This window comes from Eptatretus burgeri, chromosome 13 (assembly GCF_056783735.1).
Source record: "Eptatretus burgeri isolate ZD-2024b chromosome 13, Ebu_testis_v1, whole genome shotgun sequence".
NCBI lineage: Eukaryota > Metazoa > Chordata > Myxini > Myxiniformes > Myxinidae > Eptatretus > Eptatretus burgeri.
The window spans coordinates 37,496,113-37,513,612 of NC_140973.1; the positions used below are offsets into that span (position 1 = coordinate 37,496,113).

Below are 17,500 nucleotides of genomic sequence, written 5' to 3' on the forward strand. Positions count from 1 at the left end.
TACACATGTCTCAGTCACCCCTTTTAATTTTTCCCTCTGTGTCACCGTTAATGTTTCCGTCGTTGTTACCTCCACGTGTCTCGTCCTACACGTCCCCCGTATTAGTTTGTCCTCACCCGCCTCCATTGCGGGCCTGACAGCCATTGCACTCCCTCTCAGCTCGTTCGCCCCAGCACGTGGCGTCGCCATTTTTTCGCCCGCGGTCTGCGTTTCGCTGCACACCAATGCCATGATGCCCGCCCGCAGGCCTCGGCCTATTTGCTGCATCTCACCCCACATTGCTTTCATTTCTTCTTTCATTCCGTTGGTGTTTCCATCTATTTTTTCCGCATTTGTTTTCATATTCGCATTCATGCCGTCCATTTTTGCCAGCAAAATCATCACGAGCTGACCCATGTCAGGTGGGTCTGTGGCAGCCGCTTCGCCCCCATCAGGCGTGGTTCCGCTGGGGGCTGGGGAAGGAATTTGATGGGGTGGGGAGGGGGGGGTGGCATACACCGCGGCCTCTGCCGCTGCCGCGCCCATTTCGAGTTCTGCGTTCGGTTGGGGAAATTCATCCTGCACGGACATGTCCTGCTCGGGGATTTCATCCTGAGCCATGGATTCTACCATTTCTTCCCTCATTTCTCATACCCCCGGCTCCCGTTCGCCTTGAAATGCCATCTTATCCCGTGGAAATAATTTTTAAATCGCTCGAATTTGGAGAACACGGAGGGTCGCTTCACTCACCCCTGATCCGGTTCCGTGAATTTAGTTAGAGGCGGGATGGATTTGAATCCCACTCCTGACAACACTGTTACGAATTCTGGCCCGCCTGGCGTGCGATCGGCCGCGTACCTCTAATGGCAGCCGCGTCGCCCACCGGACAGACAATTCAGTCGTGACCCTCCTGGAACTACCGCCAGGAGCCAGTCAATGGTGGGGGTTTAACCTCACCACAACCCAGTCCGCATTCTACCCGCGCGAAATAGGGTGAATCGCCGAATGTCGATATACCTAAATACCCGCGCGGGTAACCTACCGAGGGGTTGCATCACGCCGCAGGTCGGCTTAGGACACGAGCTGCTTAAGCGGTTCGTTCCGTGCTACAGGGATAAGTGAGCGGTGTTATCGCCAACCTTGACGGTTCAGATTATTTATCGGGTGTTTAAAACCCACTACTCATTCCACGATGCAAGATGGCATTTCAATGGGGTGAAAGGAGGACGCGACGAACGGGATACATTGCACACAAGGATATTTATTCCAGCAACACGTATACAGTCATGCAATATACAAGCGACAAATAGAAGGCCAAGCAATACCACAGACTACGATTATTATCTCCAGTCACTTACACAGTTGTTAAATAACAGGACAAGGCGCCACAGCAAGCATACAAAAACAACAGGAAAACCCTCCCCATAGGCAGGGAGGTAGACGGGGTTCGTAAACTTTTATGGTCGTGGGCCGTGGATGACCGAAAAGGCCCGCGAGTCCGTGCTGGTAACCTGCCCCCCCCCCCTCGAGGTGTGACGGTGGGCAGGTTGCGACGCCTTGTTCCCACGGCAGCTAGCGGAGCCGTGCCTGCTCTCGGCGCTTTGTGATGATGTGGTCGGTGAGTTCTCTCCGGCGTCCCTCGCCAGACGCGCAGATTCGCACCACACAGCCGGCAGGGCTGCACTTCCCGTCTGCGTCTCCGAGGCGTCGCCCGGACTCGCCACCGGCCCGCGCCTTCACCGACAGGTCGCCCAACGCCAAGACGAGAGAGCCCGACCTCGACCACCAAGAGAGAGAGCTCGAAGATGAAGCGTGGGGATGACGTCCACCAAGAGAGCGAGTAGAATCTAACACGACCACAACAGAGAGAGTGAGCCCCGTGTGCGGTCCGCCTTATATAGCACGGGGTTCCGCCCTTCTCTCCTCCCCGAGAAGGTTCCCGAAAAGGGTTGTTCCCTCACGCCGACCGCCTCACGCTGTTCATCCACCAATCGGCGGCGAGCTGCCCTCCCCCTTTTCTTCACACCAAGCGTGGGGAAAAATGGTGGGAAAAAAACCCCACAGGCTTCACAAGTGCTTTTGTTCTGCCAATCCTTCTCGGACGGTTTCCGACGCGGAAACCGTCCTACCATGTTCCGTGAAGGATGGCATTCGTAAGCGGGTGTAGTGGCGAAGATGGTGCTGATTGTTGTGGGGGTGGTGTGAGCGTGGTTGGCGTTGTGGCTTGGTTGGAGGTGGCGGTTGTTTGTGTGGAGGTTTGTTGCAATGGTGGCTCAAAATAACGATAGATAAAGAAAAACGGCTATCTCAAAGGGTCGCAGCCCGGTGAACATGAAGAATCCCCTTTATACAACGGTGGGGACCTATCTGCAAATAAACTTTGCGTCATAACTGATGTGAGGACCCTTTATGGTGTATTGCGAATTTCCACAGCCGTAACAATATTAAGGTTTGAGAGTGGGGGCGAGAGAGAGGGGCGAGAGAGAGGGGCGAGAGAGAGGGGCGAGAGAGAGGAGCGAGAGAGGAGGGGGAAGAGAGGAGGGCGAGAGAGGGGGAAGAGAGGGGAGTGAGAGAGAGGATGTGTCACAATTTAAGAGAGGGGAGAGAGGGGGGGGTGAAAGTGGGGGCGAGAGAGGAGTGGGGGAGAGAGGAGGAGCGAGACTCGAGGGGAGCGAGAGAGAGAGAGAGAGGGGCGTCACAATTCTTCTTCTTCTTCGTTTGATATGACATCTCAATTGACGCTGGGGACCGGAGTAAGTTTCCCAGGTGTTTACCAAGTTATGGCCATTTATGATATGGTTGGTCTGATATAATTGAAACAATACCCCAATCCAGTCTTCGTTTACGAGAGCGAAGGAACGAAGCTGCACATACTGGCACACCTCACCCACAAGAGAGGGTACTAGCACGAGAGAGGGGAGAGAGGAGGGGGCGAGAGAGGTGGGGGGGGGTGAAAAAATGCCCCAATCCAGTCGTCGTTTACGCACCTACGTGCCCGCACCTCTGGGCCCGTACTAGTCTATTATAATGTAGTTACAAGAAATTGGTCACTTTTCAGAGAATGACCCAATCACCACACCATGATGAGGTGTGTACAGAAATGATAATAATTTGTGTGCACGATATATCGAAAAGTTGTGGACGGATCCGGATGAAATTTTGTGGACACCTTGGGTGTTTGACAAGGACGAATTGATTAGATTTTGGTGAAGATCCGAATCCGGATCTGGATTCGATAATTATTTAATTTTTAAAGTGATTCTTCACCATTTGAGAGATCGGAGCCAAAATGATAGAGTACTGGACAGCATGATGTTTCAAAAATGTAATGGGCCTGATATGTTCTCGTGGATCAGGCATTGCATGACGTAGGTATGTGCTCTACCGAGTACCCTTGTAGTTAAAATATGTTAATTTCCTTATCTCCGTCGCCGTACCCCGGGGAAACTTTGCCCTATTTTGGAATACCTAATATCTTGGACCACGTGGTATGTACATCGTTCAGCGGGGCTGTGGTTCCTTTTTCTCGTTATTCCTTTATTCTCATTAGCTACGTTACTCCCAAGTACAATTCCATAATCGCAGTTGGGAAGGAAATGGTTGGTTGACACAAGTAGACATCCAATTATAACGTAAAGTGAAATTTTTAATTCTTTATTATTATTAAAGAAAAAAAAACAAGAAGACGTTACGTCGTGACGAAATCGCGTTTTCCATGTTCGCCGGAAAAACAGCAACAACAAATGTCACGTGACTCAAGGCCTGACCTCCCTTCATGCTGTCGATCGCATGAGGAAGGAAAGTGCGATCGATCTGGAGAACATAAAGCGCTGATCAACGAAACAAAAACCGGGAACAAGTAACGGGGCGCAGCATCGTCCACACCGAGGTGTTCCGAGGAAAGGCTCCATGGGGAGCGTGTGTGCTGACGCAGAGGAACGATGTGGCGCGGCGACGCGATTGATGCGGCTCTTGCACCCGCACGAAGCTCGACTCCGTGGGGTACAAGCTCTGCTGGTGTGGGAGACTCCGAGCCGCAGCGCCCTCATGCTGCTTGGCGTCAACGGCGCCTTTTGGTGAGGCGATGTCGAGGCACGGATCGTACAAGGAACCCCCCGCCGCCTTCCTTTAAACCTCACTGCACATCGTCGCTCATCGTTAGTGGATTCGACGCAATGTGACTCCAGGAAATCTGATTATTATTTAATTTGTTTTTTCTGTACAAGTCGAGCTTTGAGAATGGTGGCTTGTGCTGTGCGGTGTCCTGATGAAATGTAGCATTACACGAACAGGTGTTGAACCTCTTGTTTGGGTAAAACAATGGGAGTTTGGGCCACCCTTCCCCGTTTCCCACGCAACATGTCGATGGACCATTCAATGACTGAGACATTTGACGGGACATACTTTTTACATCTTGAACGACGGCGATATTCCTTGACGAATTCTTTCGCATAATCTCTCCAAGACCCTTCCACGTTACTTTCAGGCTCCCATGTTTGTAATGAACTCCTTTCTGTTTTCATCCAATTGCCGACTATGTCTGCCTCATGCCTCACTGTCGGTGTGTCCTTGCTGATTGTGAAGGTGGGTGTTGCATTGGCAGACAACTAAAACAATGCATGTAATCGACAGAACGTTGATTTAAGGTACACTAACCACCTTGCGAAGTAAGGACAAGGTGACGTTTTGGTTGTTAACCTTTCAATGGGACCAGAAAAAGGGGTTCTCCACCATCAATTCCACCTCCGGCCCCTCCCCTCGCCGAGAGTCCCGCCTCCGGCCCCTCCCCTCGCCGAGAGTCCCGCCTCCGGCCCCTCCCCTCGCCGAGAGTCCCGCCTCCGGCCCCTCCCCTCGCCGAGAGTCCCGCCTCCGGCCCCTCCCCTCGCCGAGAGTCCCGCCTCCGGCCCCTCCCCTCGCCGAGAGTCCCGCCTCCGGCCCCTCCCTCGCCGAGAGTCCCGCCTCCGGCCCCTCCCCTCGCCGAGAGTCCCGCCTCCGGCCCCTCCCCTCGCCGAGAGTCCCGCCTCCGGCCCCTCCCCTCGCCGAGAGTCCCGCCTCCGGCCCCTCCCCTCGCCGAGAGTCCCGCCTCCGGCCCCTCCCCTCGCCGAGTGTCCCGCCTCCAACCACCTCCCGCCTCCCAACACCTACTGTTTAACACTAGTTCAGTTGACAGCCTCACACTCTCACTGTCTCTCCGAAAGAACCGTTTGGAAAACCACCCCCATCAACTTTCTCAACAATCCTCTGGAAGAAGTCCTTTCATTCCAGCTTCTGGGTCTCACTATATGCCATGATCTTTTCTGGGAAAACCACATTTCCAACCTGACCTCCAAAGCCAGTCGCCGACTGGGAATCCTCTGTCGTACAAAGTCCTTCCTCAGCCCACCTGAGCTCATGAGCATATACAAAGCTTTCATCCGCAGCCTGTTGGAGTGCTGCTCTCCCCAAGGGCTGGTGCTCCTGCCTCTCACCTTTCTCGGCTTCACGCAGTGGAAACCAAGGCATTTTGGATAATTTGTATCTCACAATGAGGCTGAGTCTTTGGGCCTCTCACTCTCTCACCGCAGGCTGGTCGGTGGTCTTTCTGTCCTCTATCCTCTCTCCAGTCTCGCCCCCCCCTTTCCTCTGTCTTTGATTTGTCCCCACCGTATTTCGGTAGGGTGCTCAAGGTCCGCCAACAACAACAACACCCTTCTGGTAAAACTACCAAAATCATGAATCACTGCTCACCTTCACTCTTTCATTCCTCTTTTTTTTTTTCCTGCCTTTGGAATAAACTCCCTCACTGTATTCAATCCCATTCTTCCCTCCAGGCCTTCAAAACAGCTGTTCACCACCACCTCTTATCATCCCCCATCCAAATCCTCGATTTTTTTTTTTTCTACCCTGATTATCCACCCAAGCCCACCTCCTTCAAATTCCCTGCTTTCCTTCCTGAAAGTCCCTGTAATGTCCATCTTGTATTCCCCACGTTCCCCACCCCATCCCTCTCGCTTCCACAGATCTCCTAATGTCTCTGTTCCCCACTGTTTTGTCCTTCCCACTCCTGCCCCTCTTGTCTCATCCCCCCCCACCCCCTTGCTGTGCGTTGTGTGTTAGCTCTCACACGAACCTCGACAAGGTAAACAAAAAAAAAAGACTTTCCTCTCACACATTGTCTCTTATCTTTTGTCTTGTCTGCTGTTGGACGCACAAGAGCTAAAAGAGCAACCCTACAGATATGCACCTTCATGCACTCTCATTTTTCCTTCTCTGCACCCCACCTGCATTTTATTGCACCCCACATGCATTTCATTGCTCCCCATTTGCACCCTCCTCACTCACGCACCTAAGACACCCACAGTTTTCTTCCCCTCTCCCCTCCTAAGCGACTGGGAAGTGTGGGCCCGTCAACCATGCCAGGTACTATAGAGATCGGCAACACATACTTTCTGTATCTTTCGTTGCTCTATAATTTCCTCAGGTGTGTGTGTGTGTCTGATGGCGCCTGTCGTGTTCGTGTCGACCAGATTGTAGAAGTTCCTTGTATCTGGTTAGCTCTGCACTGTCTTCTATTGTCCTTTTTTGTAAATACTTGCATTTCATTTGTTGTATAATAAATCGCTTGTATTATATATATGTACCCCGCTCGTTCTCTCTTTTCCTCCATTGGTCCAGCATAGTCTGCAAACAGGTTAGCGGGGAAGTTCTGCCCCACTAATTTGTTATTAGCTGGTGCGTACTTGGCAGCTCCACTTGGCTGCACCTGATGCGTACTCGAGTTAACTTACCGTATCAAGGGCATGAGACTCCCCCATTGATGCTGACAAAACCACCAGAAATGGTAACACCTGAAGTAGTGTGAATCCTGCCAGAATTGGCGGTACCAATCGGTGCTCATGGTTGCTTGGCAACCTGCCGGTGTGTGCGAAGTTATCTGTGCCCAGCGGCCTCAGGAATGGGTGTTCGGGAGGAACTGGAGTGCTTCCCCTCATGGTTGAACTCGAACCCCGGATCCGTAACAGTATTTTCAACTTTTCTACACAGTCCCCTTCGATACCACCAGAACCAGAACCCTCAACTCCCCCCCCCCATGCTCAACACAATACAGTGACGTGCCGCATAACGACGTTTCGGTCAACGACGGACCGCATATACTGTTACGAATCTGGAACCCATCGCACGCAACAGCCAGGGTCCCTACAGGACAGTTATATCGGTAAGTGTGTGTGTTTATAGTTAGGGCCCCCTACCTGTGTCTAACGGGAACTATGTGTGTACGCTGCGGAGATTTGTTTGCATCACCCTCACCTTCACCTCGCTTCCTCACACCGACGCCATTGCCTATGGGCGTTCGACCACGTACATGGGCGGAGATTTCCATCAAGTCAGATTGAGACTCCGCCCAGGAAGGCAGGGGCGTGCCCCTTGTCCAATCAGGCCACAGAGTTCGGTCTTCCCACGACGTGGAGGCCGCCTCAGAAGGCGATTGTCTGACCTCGGGGAAGAAGAAGATGTAAAGGAATGCCAGGTTGGTTGGTCGGTCGTCTTGGGGTCGTGGTGGTCATCATTATTGTGTTGCGGGTTTGAGTCCCGCCGAGCTGGATCATCGTCGCCTCTGATCCTTGGCCTTGGTCGGTTGGTGCGTGGCCGGTTGGAGAGTGCGGTGCTTGGAGCGGCGTCGTGTTGCGGGTTCGAGTCCCATCGAGCCGGATCGTCGAAGACCACACGAGGTGGACAGGTCCAAGCACAGTCTCTGGTTGCTAGCTCATCTGTCCACGAGCTGGAGACCTTCAATAAAGACCATTGAGGTGTGTGTGTGTGTGTGCGTGCGTGCGTGCGTGCGTGCGTGCGTGCGTGCGTGCGTGCGTGCGTGCGTGCGTGCGTGCGTGCGTGCGTGCGTGCGCGCGCGCGCGCGCGTCTTTAAGTAGCAACTGTTGAGTGCCTTGTACATACTTGCATCTCATTAGTCATGATAACTCTGATTCTTGCGTGCTGCCCCCCCCCCCTTTTCCCCATTATAAATAAATACATTTCTTAAATGTATCAGTTCGTTGCTGTGTTTCTTCCATTGGCTTAGCATGGGGCGTGTTGGTGAATTATAAAGGCTGTTGCCGTGGTAAATGTACATTTGGGCCAAGGAACTTCGGCAACCTTCCGCTCGGGTTGCGCACGGGTCGGGCATGCTAACGGCTCGACTTGTACGAGGGGCGTCAAGGGTGTGAATACTCGGTAACTCGCCACGTGGAGCTCCAGGTATTTTGAAGATTGGCGAATAACCTTGTACCACGTGGTGTAATTATTGACGATTCACGGTCCGGTAACGGACCCGTACCTGTCGGAGTTTTCCGAAAGGTACGATCTAGATTCCTGGTGTTCGTTAGTCGACCCTTCCGCCCCACTTAGCGATCGTGCTCGCAGCTGATACCCGGTCCGCAACAATACGACGGTGTTCCCATAAGATTATAATGGAGCTGAAAAATTCCTCTCGCGTAGTGACGTCGTAGCTCTGCCAATTGTATAAAGGTACAGTATAGCACATACAATTATGTACAGTATATACTTAATAATGATAATAGACAACTATGTTCCTGGTTTATGTATTTACTATACTGTACTTTTTATCGTTATTTTAGAGTGTACTCTTTCTATTTATAAAAAAAAGTTTACTGTAAAACAATGTGCTATCTTCCACAACAGCCTCATACATCTCGTGTTCACCGCATCTCTTGATTGTATCATTTTTCTGTGTGCTTGATTTAATCTCGTGTTGTTTTGTTCATCATGGCCCCTAAGCGTTCATCAAAAAGTTTTAAAAGTTAAAAAGCTTATAAAGTAAAAAAGTTACAGTAAGCTAAGGTTAATTTATTTTTGAAGAAAGTTTTTTTTTTTTAATATAAATGTCGTGTAGCCTAAGTGTACAGGGTTTATAAAATCTACAGTAGTGTACAGTACTGTCCGAGGCATTCACATTCACTCACCACTCACTCACTGACTCACCAAGAGCAAATTCCAGTCCTGCAAGCTCCATTCATGGTTAGTGCCCCATACAGGTGTACCATTTAAAAAAAATCTTTTATTCCATATTTTTAATGTACCTTTTCTATGTTTAGATATTGTTACGTCTGGGGGGGGGGTATGCATTCAAAGGGTAATTAGGATGTTTAATTAGGTATGCCATGCTGTTCGAGTTGTACCAGGATCTCGATGTAATAACTAGCATTCCAGTGGTGATAAATTGTCCAGTAAATGTCCATTTCTTTAAGGGGGAAATGATAATTGTCACGTAATTAGATAGGGAGATGGGTTAGGGTAAGTGTTTATGCGTATCCCCTTTTAGTATTTCCTGTAGGCTTGCCGTGATGTAACAGGACGGTGCTGCGGATGGCTCCGCCCCTTGATCACGATTGGCGGAAGGCGACAGGCAGAGGGCCAATAAAAGGGCTCCATTGGAAGTGACGAGGACTCGAGTAGAAAAAGCGATCTGGTTGGGAGAGGAAGAAAAGAGGAGTGAGAAAAAGGAAAAGCTCTCGTCGAGGTGGCACCACAGAGCTCTCTCTCTGGTTGCACTTGTTCGTTCCTTGATTCGTCGTGTCTCGTGGACTTGCTGTACCTCATGCCTCACCTCGGATGGCTCTCGGGTTCTGCTGGCTCGGTACGGGACCGAACGGCAGACGGATCTGCCTCCCTCTCCTGCTCGCATCTTGGCGCTAGAACTGGCTCCCTGGCGGCTGTGAGCGGTCTTGGGCCTACATCAGGAGGTCGACACCATCAAGAACCGCACCACGGTGGCTGGTTGGAGCTCACAGGCCGGAAACCGCGGTTCTGCGCGGAAGGGCTGACGGAACCTCGGCACCACCGTGTCTCCTGCCCCTGACGGGCGCAACGCCAGCTCGTCCGGCACCAATCCAGTGACTTTTACGTCGACACCACGGGCAAGCCTGACCCCTAGCCACGTTGTGTGTGTGTGTGTGTGTGTGTGTGTGTGTGTGTGTGTGTGTGTGTGTGTGTGTGTGTGTGTGTGTGTGTGTGTGTGTGTGTGTGTGTGTGTGTGTGTGTGTGTGTGTGTGTGTGTGTGTACCTGGCGCCTTAGAGGGTTTGAGATTTGTATATCCATTGGAATTGTTTGTGTTTTCCCCCACGCCCGAACCCACAACACCTCCCATCGAATCGCCCCTGGATCTCTCCTCTTGCCGAGTCTTATTATCGTTCTGGTTAGAGAAATAAACATTATTGACTCGTGCCACCTTCCTCGTCCCGTTTGCTGGAGAGCGATTAAAACCGCCATCCTTGGGTTATAAAAAAAATAAACCGCCTCCATCGTTTCGGCTCATTCTGCGTTGGCGCGACTGTTCAAGTGCCGTGGACGTCACATTGGTGTCAGGGTGTCGGATTTTCGAATCCCTCTAAATTATATTTGGTATCGGGAGAATATACCAAGATTAAAATCTCGCCACGAATTGAAATACAAAATTACTCTAGAAAATCGCGCGAGCGCGGGAAAATTTTGGCGGGATTTTTCAAATTAAATTTAATTGGCGGCAAACGGGACTTCTGCACCATGGCGGAAGTGCAGATGTTTGAGGAGGAAGGCCACGTGTCTGGCAGCGAGACGGGGGTAGGATTGGAACCTCCCCCATTCCGAGCGTGGACCATGCTTCATCGCCCGTAACGGAGCCGGCGGCGCCAGAAACTGGCGCGATGTCGATCCAGACAATGTTGGAAAGTTTAATAGGGGACATGACTGCACAAATGGAAAATCAATTCATGACACAGAGGGCAGAAATGACAGCAGAAATGGCAGCAGAAATGGCAAAAATGATGGCACAGGGGGCAGCAATGACAGATCAATTGGGGGTAATGGGGGAACAGTTGGGTGCACGGATGGATTTAATGAGGGATGAATTAGGGGAAAAGATGGAGAAAATGAAAACTGAGATGCAGGAATGTGTGTATGTTAAATTGGGGGAAATACAAAGTAAATTCGAGGATAGATTGGAGGAAACAAAGGTAGAAATTACATTGGAGGGGGAAAATAAACGGAAAATATAGGCAGATTAAATTGATGCAACAAAATTCAGGTTGATAAAGTGGATGAAGGCCTGGAACGTAATTGTGCCTGTGTGGATGCCCGTATGCAGCTGCAAGTAGAAGAGTGGGGAGAGCTGAGGAAGCATGGGATGAATTTAGCGGAGGAGGTAAAAGGATTGGAGGCTCGTTTGGACGAACAAGATAAAATTATGAGCCAAGAGGGAGACTGAGATACAGGCCTGGTAGAGCCGTGTTTTGTAAGTAGAGTGTCCGGGTTGGTTGAGGAGCAGCGCCAAACTCGCGACGGAGCCTTGGAGCAGGTTGTGCTGGCCCAGAAGATCCTGCGGAAAGAGGTGAATCGGTCCATTCAACGTTTGGAACAGGAGGCAAAATTGACCCATGAGACCCTCACCACAAAACATCTTTGGCCACAGGGGGCTCCGAAATTGGATACGCAGCCACAAGGGTGTTTGATCCCTGGGCTGGATTCGGACAAGGGAGAAACTGGGAAGCGGGCCACCGGGAAAGTGATCCCCCTGGTAAATTTTGACGGGTCAGGGAGCCTTGAAGCTTTTCTGACGCAATTTGAGTGTATTTCCCGACTAAACGGGTGGAATGAGCGGGAACGTACAGGGAATTTGGTGGCAACGTTGCGGGGACCAGCCGCAGATGTGTTAAACGTGATCGCGGAGGGATGTTGACCAGCTCCCACATTTGTGAGGCGTTGAGCCGTCGGTTTGGGTTCGCAGCAAACTGTGATCTGGTGCGGGCCCAGCTCCAGCACCGCAGATTAAAGTCGGGCGAGACAGTGCAGGAGCTGGCACAGGATATTTACCAATCAGTTAGGATTGCGCATCGGGACCTAACAGTGGAGGCGTGGGACAGACTGGCACTCGAGAAATTTTTAGCTGCTCTTCCAGACCCTGAGGTCCGAGCGCTGGTGGAGTTACAGGATCCACCCACCGTTTACCGAGCGGCCAAGTGCGCAGCCAGGCTGGCCTCCTGGAGTCGGCCGGGTCGGGTTGCCGAAAGGCCATCGGTGACGATCCGACAGACGGAGATTCGGGATCATGGAGGGGGGCTGGGAGAAATTGGCATTACCCAAATGTTTCAGGAAATTTGCCAGAAACTGTCAAGTTTGATAAGGGGTAATTCGGCAGTAGGTGCGCCACAGCGGCGGTGTCCAGCCCAGCCAATAGAGCAATTCGATTTTGGCCGAGGGGGTCCGGAACCAGAAGAGACATTACATCGATACCTACGGGGGTCTTTTATGGGGAGTTGTTTCCGGTGCGGGTGAAGAGGACCGTGCAACGATATTGCCGGTACCCGGCGATGGAAGGACCCTCCAATAGACTTTTAGACTCTGAGAGGATGAATCCTCCTGCTGAACCACCAGGTCTATCCGAGGTGCCCTTACATAGGTCGAGTCCGGAGATCACTGTCGGGGGTCGGGGAGACTAGATCAGGCTGAGCATATAGGGCCATGCTCAGCTGGTGAGATTGTGGCGAAGTGTCCTCCTTTGGTGAAAATAGTGAATTGCGGGAAAATTGGCATGGATTTGTAAGTTCTGCTGGGTTTTAGAGTGACAATAGGGACAGTGGGTAATTGGTAACAAAGCGGGCATGAGTGGCTGTCCAATGGCTGGTGCGTGGATCGGGCGAGGAGAAGTGCTGTGTGAGTTGTTTCAAGTTAAGAAGTGAACTGTATGGTGCACACACTGATTTTATTAGACATGGTGTGGTAACTGGGAAGGTCATGGTCGGTGAAGTGTTAGAAATGCAGGTGTCACATGTAAGGTCGATGGGGTGGGGGGAGTCATGTGGGTTTTGTGGGCGGGGATGATGTGCTTGTCCACAGGGATTGCTGAGGCTCACGGTGAGCGGGAATTGCGACCCCCTTCAAGGAGACTCACCCCTGGTGGCTGATGGTGACAGTGTCTGGAGGCAACTGTGAGAGGGTCTGGTTGGGCGACCAAGGCGGGTAGGACCTTGGCGACCCAGGAAGGCCAGAGGAGCCAGCCAATGAGACCCCTTCCAGTGTGTTGTACGGGGTTAGAGCTGATGGCTACCAGGGGGGTGGGAATCAAAGGGAGCGGGGCGGAGAAACGTCCGGGTTGGACTAAAGCTTACCTGTGGGCATGGTTGAACCTGAGATGCCCCCATCATCTTGTGGTAACCCACCCCACGGCCATGACGGGATTCAGCCTGCAATCATTGAAATGGGGACCATGACCTAGAAATGTGATGATGACCATGGTGTGAGTGTTGTGAAGATGTGTGAGTCCTACTTGATCCCGCACAACTTGACATGTGCAGCAAAGGCATGATGTCCGCATAATTTTGGGGTGAAGCAAATTTGAAAATTGGCTCCCCAGGTAACGCTGAGTCTATTAGCATCCACTGGGGGACGCGGTCGCGTGTAAATATCCTGGGAATAGTGTCGTTCAGGCTTAGAGTAGGAATGTAAAGTATAAGTGTTGTGTTTTTGTGGAACGTTTTGTTTCCCCTCCCCAGATCACTGGAAGAGTGTTGGACAGGAGCGATGATCCAGAGGATGGAGTGCAACTTCGCTCAGTGCTCTCATGTGATTAAATTTTAAAAAAAATGAATCACTCATGGAGTGAGGAAGTTGTCGAATTTGTTTGAAAATTTATTATAACTTCATTGCAGTCACACGGATACAGCACAAGAAACAGCATTTACAGTTCAGTCAGTTGCCATCATGAACAACATTCGAATGTGCAATGTGATGTCAATGGTTTAAGTCAAAAACTCCATCATCACCTCCACCTCCTCCGCATAAAAACAAGCAAAATTCTTACTGAAAACGGAAAATTGACACACCTGCGTGATGGTAATGTCATAATTGATTGGTACGATGTGGAGGGCCTTTCATTGTTCATAAAACTGGCCTGCACTGCAAAATAATACATCACGTTTGCAGAATAGTGCCATTGGCGCCTGAGCGCGATAGACGAATTTTCGGTGTCAGGCGAACTGTTGAACTGGAACAATCACAACGAAGGCCTGGACATCTCATGAAAGAGTAATATCTGAACTACATTCTCACCTAGTTTGAGCCACATATCACAAAAATTGATGGAGATACACGCTTTCAAAAATGGCCAAATTATGACACATTTTTGCTGATGGGATCCAGAATACAAACCGGAAGTTGATCAAATTACGTCAGCTAATGGCCAATCGTATGTTTTACAAATCCCCTAAATGTTTGAGCGAAAAATATATCTTTCGAATTTTAAGAATTTTTTTGTCATGTAAATGGGCTTTTCAATGCAAATTTCAAACATTTTGGGACGTCACAATCTGGATCCGATCCAGTTGAAACATGGCAGGGTGAACGATATTATGACCCTACAGAAGCACATTAAATATCTAAGCAATTGAACAAGAAATGGCAGAGAAATGATTTTTTGAAATTTCGTTCCATGTAATGATTGGGATTTTTTGAAACTTTGTGAATTTTTCGTGACGTCATCATTTGATCCAGGTTCACCCAAATTTATAGGTTCAGTCCTTGGGTGATTATCTTTCATGTCAAAATGTTTCGTGGACATATACACAAGGACCGCTGAGAAAATCGATGCACACACACACACACACACACACACACACACACACACACACACACACACACAGACACACAGACACACACACACACACACACACACACACACACACACACACACACACACACACACACACACACACACACACACACACACACACAAACTCTTAACTGTACAAAGTGACAGAAGTTGTCTTCGACAACTTAAGAAAGATGAATGATTGTTTAGGTGAGGATAAGCCCATAAGGGGTAGTACGTTAAGCAGGATAGGTAAGTTAGCTGTGGCTCACTGCCCATTGCCCCTCCTACTTTATTTCGTTAGGTTAAATAGGTGTGAGTCAGTAAGTGTTAAGGCTGGTACAGTAGCGCCTGTGATATACCTTGCAGGAGCTATGGTACCAGAGGAGGGGGCAGTGTTACGTCTGGGGGGGGGATATGCATTCAAAGGGTAATTAGGATGTTTAATTAGGTATGCCATGCTGTTCGAGTTGTACCAGGATCTCGATGTAATAAGTAGCAATTCAGTGGTGATAAATTGTCCAGTAAATGTCCATTTTTTTTAAGGGGGAAATGATAATTGTCACATAATTAGATAGGGAGATGGGTTAGGGTAAGTGTTTATGCGTATCCCCTTTTAGTATTTCCTGTAGGCTTGCCGTGACGTAACAGGACGGTGCTGCGGATGGCTCCGCCCCTTGATCACGATTGACGGAAGGCGACAGGCAGAGGGCCAATAAAAGGACTCCATTGGAAGTGACGAGGACTCGAGTAAAAAAAAGCGATCTGGTTGGGAGAGGAAGAAAGGAGGAGTGAGAAAAAGGAAAAGCTCTCGTCGAGGTGGCACCACAGAGCTCTCTCTCTCTCTCTCTCTCTCTCCCTCTCCCTCTCCCTCTCCCTCTCCCTCTCCCTCTCCCTCTCCCTCTCGCTCTCCCTCTCCCTCTCCCTCTTCCTCTCCCTCTCCCTCTCCCTCTCCCTCTCCCTCTCCCTCTCCCTCTCCCTCTCCCTCTCCCTCTCCCTCTCCCTCTCCCTCTCTCTCTCTCTCTCCCTCTCCCTCTCCCTCTCCCTCTCCCTCTCCCTCTCCCTCTCCCTCTCGGCTTGTTCGTTCCTCGATTCGTCGTGTCTCGTGGCCTTGCTGTACCTCGTGCCTCACCTCGGTTGGCTCTCAGGTTCTGCTGGCTCGGAGTACGGGACCGAACTGCGGGCAGACCTGCCTCCCTCTCCTGCTCGCATATTGGCGCTAGAACTGGCTCCCTGGTGGCTGTGAGCGGTCTTGGGCCTACACCAAGAGGTCGACACCACCAGGAACCGCCCCACGGTGGCTGGTTGGAGCTCACAGGCCGGAAACCGCAGTTCTGCGCGGAAGGGCTGACAGAACCTCGGCACCGCCGTGTCTCCTGCCCCTGACGAGCCTGACCACCAGCTACTGTGTGTGTGTGTGCGTGTGTGCGTGTGTGTGCGTGTGTGCGTGTGCGCACCTGGCGCCTTAAGAGGGTTTGAGATTTGTATATCCATTGGAATTGTTTGTGTTTCCCCCACGCCCGAACCCACACCACCTCCCGTAGAATCGCCCCCGGATCCCTCCTCTTGCTGAGTCTTATTATCGTTCTGGTTAGAGAAATAAACATTATTAACTCAGTGGAAAGCGACTCGTGCCACCTTCCTCGTCCCGTTTGCTGGAGAGCGATTAAAACCACCATCCTTGGGTTGTAAAAAAATGAACCGCCTCCATCGTTTCGGCTCATTCTACGTTGGCGGGACTGTTCAAGTCCCGTGGACGTCACAATATGTTTTTAAATTCACAAATACTTACCATTGTGTTACAATTGCGGACAGTATTCAGGACAGTAACATGCTTGGAGCAATAGGCTATACCACATAGCCGAGGTGTGTAGTAGGCTATACCATCTCGGCCTGTGCAAGTACACTCTATAATCGCACAATGACGAAATCGCTTGATGACTCATTTCTCAGAATGTATCCCCGTCGTTAAGTGGCTCATGACTGTATTTATTCTTTTTTTAATGGAGATTGTACTCAATAAAAAAGAAAAAAAAAAAAAAGAGTAAATCAGTCACTCATTCCTAATTCTTTTTTTGCTCACTCCATTATTCATTCAGTCCTAAATTAAGTCTTCATTCCTCTGATCTCCCATTTTTGCCTTTCTCTCACACACTTGGCTTTAATCTTAAAATTTTAATGACATTTTACAATGTGTCATATCCCTTTACTCATTTCTTTGAAATATATTTTTCATAATATTTCTTTCATCTTACTTTCTGTTTTTTTTGAAGATGTTGTCATGTCATTTTCAGGATGCAAATTCTTGTTCAAAATAATTTTTTTAACTATTCATGCAAATGTTACATAATGTGCAGATGATGCTTGTTTAATTTAGTGAAATTCTTCTCATGGTCACATTTCAGGATTGAGGGCAACACTAATATTTTTCCTGCTGAGGAGGTTTACAGTGTAGTCGGACTTGAAGTGCGATGGATAAAGTGCACTCTTTTTGTTTGCAGGTTGTTTTCTGTTACCTCCTTACGTCCTTATACGCTGCTTGCAGTTGCAATCATCGCTGGCCTATTGGTGCATCAATGGGCCGTCTTTCCTATGTTGCACACCGAAGGTAATTTGTTGGCATGTCCTACCAGTACTCCTGTCATGTTGGTAAATGTCAACTTTTCTCTGTCTCTGTCTCTCTCTCTCTATCTCTATCTCTATCTCTGTCTCTGTCTCTGTCTCACTCTCTCTGTCTCTCTCTCTCTCTCTCTCTCTCTCTCTCTCTCTCTCTCTCTCTCTCTCCCTTTATAGTCTCTCTTTCTCTCTCTCTCTCTCTGACTCTCTCTCTGTCTCTCTCTCTCTCTCTCTCTCTCTCTCTCTCTCTCTCTCTCTCTCTCTCTCTGTCTCTGTCTCTGTCTCTGTCT

At 50.0% G+C, this 17,500-nt stretch overlaps 1 protein-coding gene across 3 annotated transcripts in view; it reads left to right on the plus strand.

Moving 5' to 3' along the window:
* The first annotated feature begins 3,687 nt into the window (after positions 1-3,687).
* LOC147014247 (reticulophagy regulator 2-like) overlaps positions 3,688-17,500 on the plus strand; it is a 63,571-nt gene continuing 49,758 nt past the window's right edge. For 2 of the 3 annotated variants that reach the window (XM_085852027.1, XM_085852028.1), the window contains exons 1-2: positions 3,688-4,055; positions 17,096-17,202. In XM_085852027.1, the coding sequence (XP_085708153.1) occupies positions 3,889-4,055; positions 17,096-17,202 (274 nt within the window). In that variant the 5' untranslated portion in view covers positions 3,688-3,888. Of the gene's footprint in view, positions 4,056-13,513; positions 13,571-17,095; positions 17,203-17,500 lie in introns of those variants that run through there. The other variant, XM_085852029.1, reaches the window with a different exon arrangement.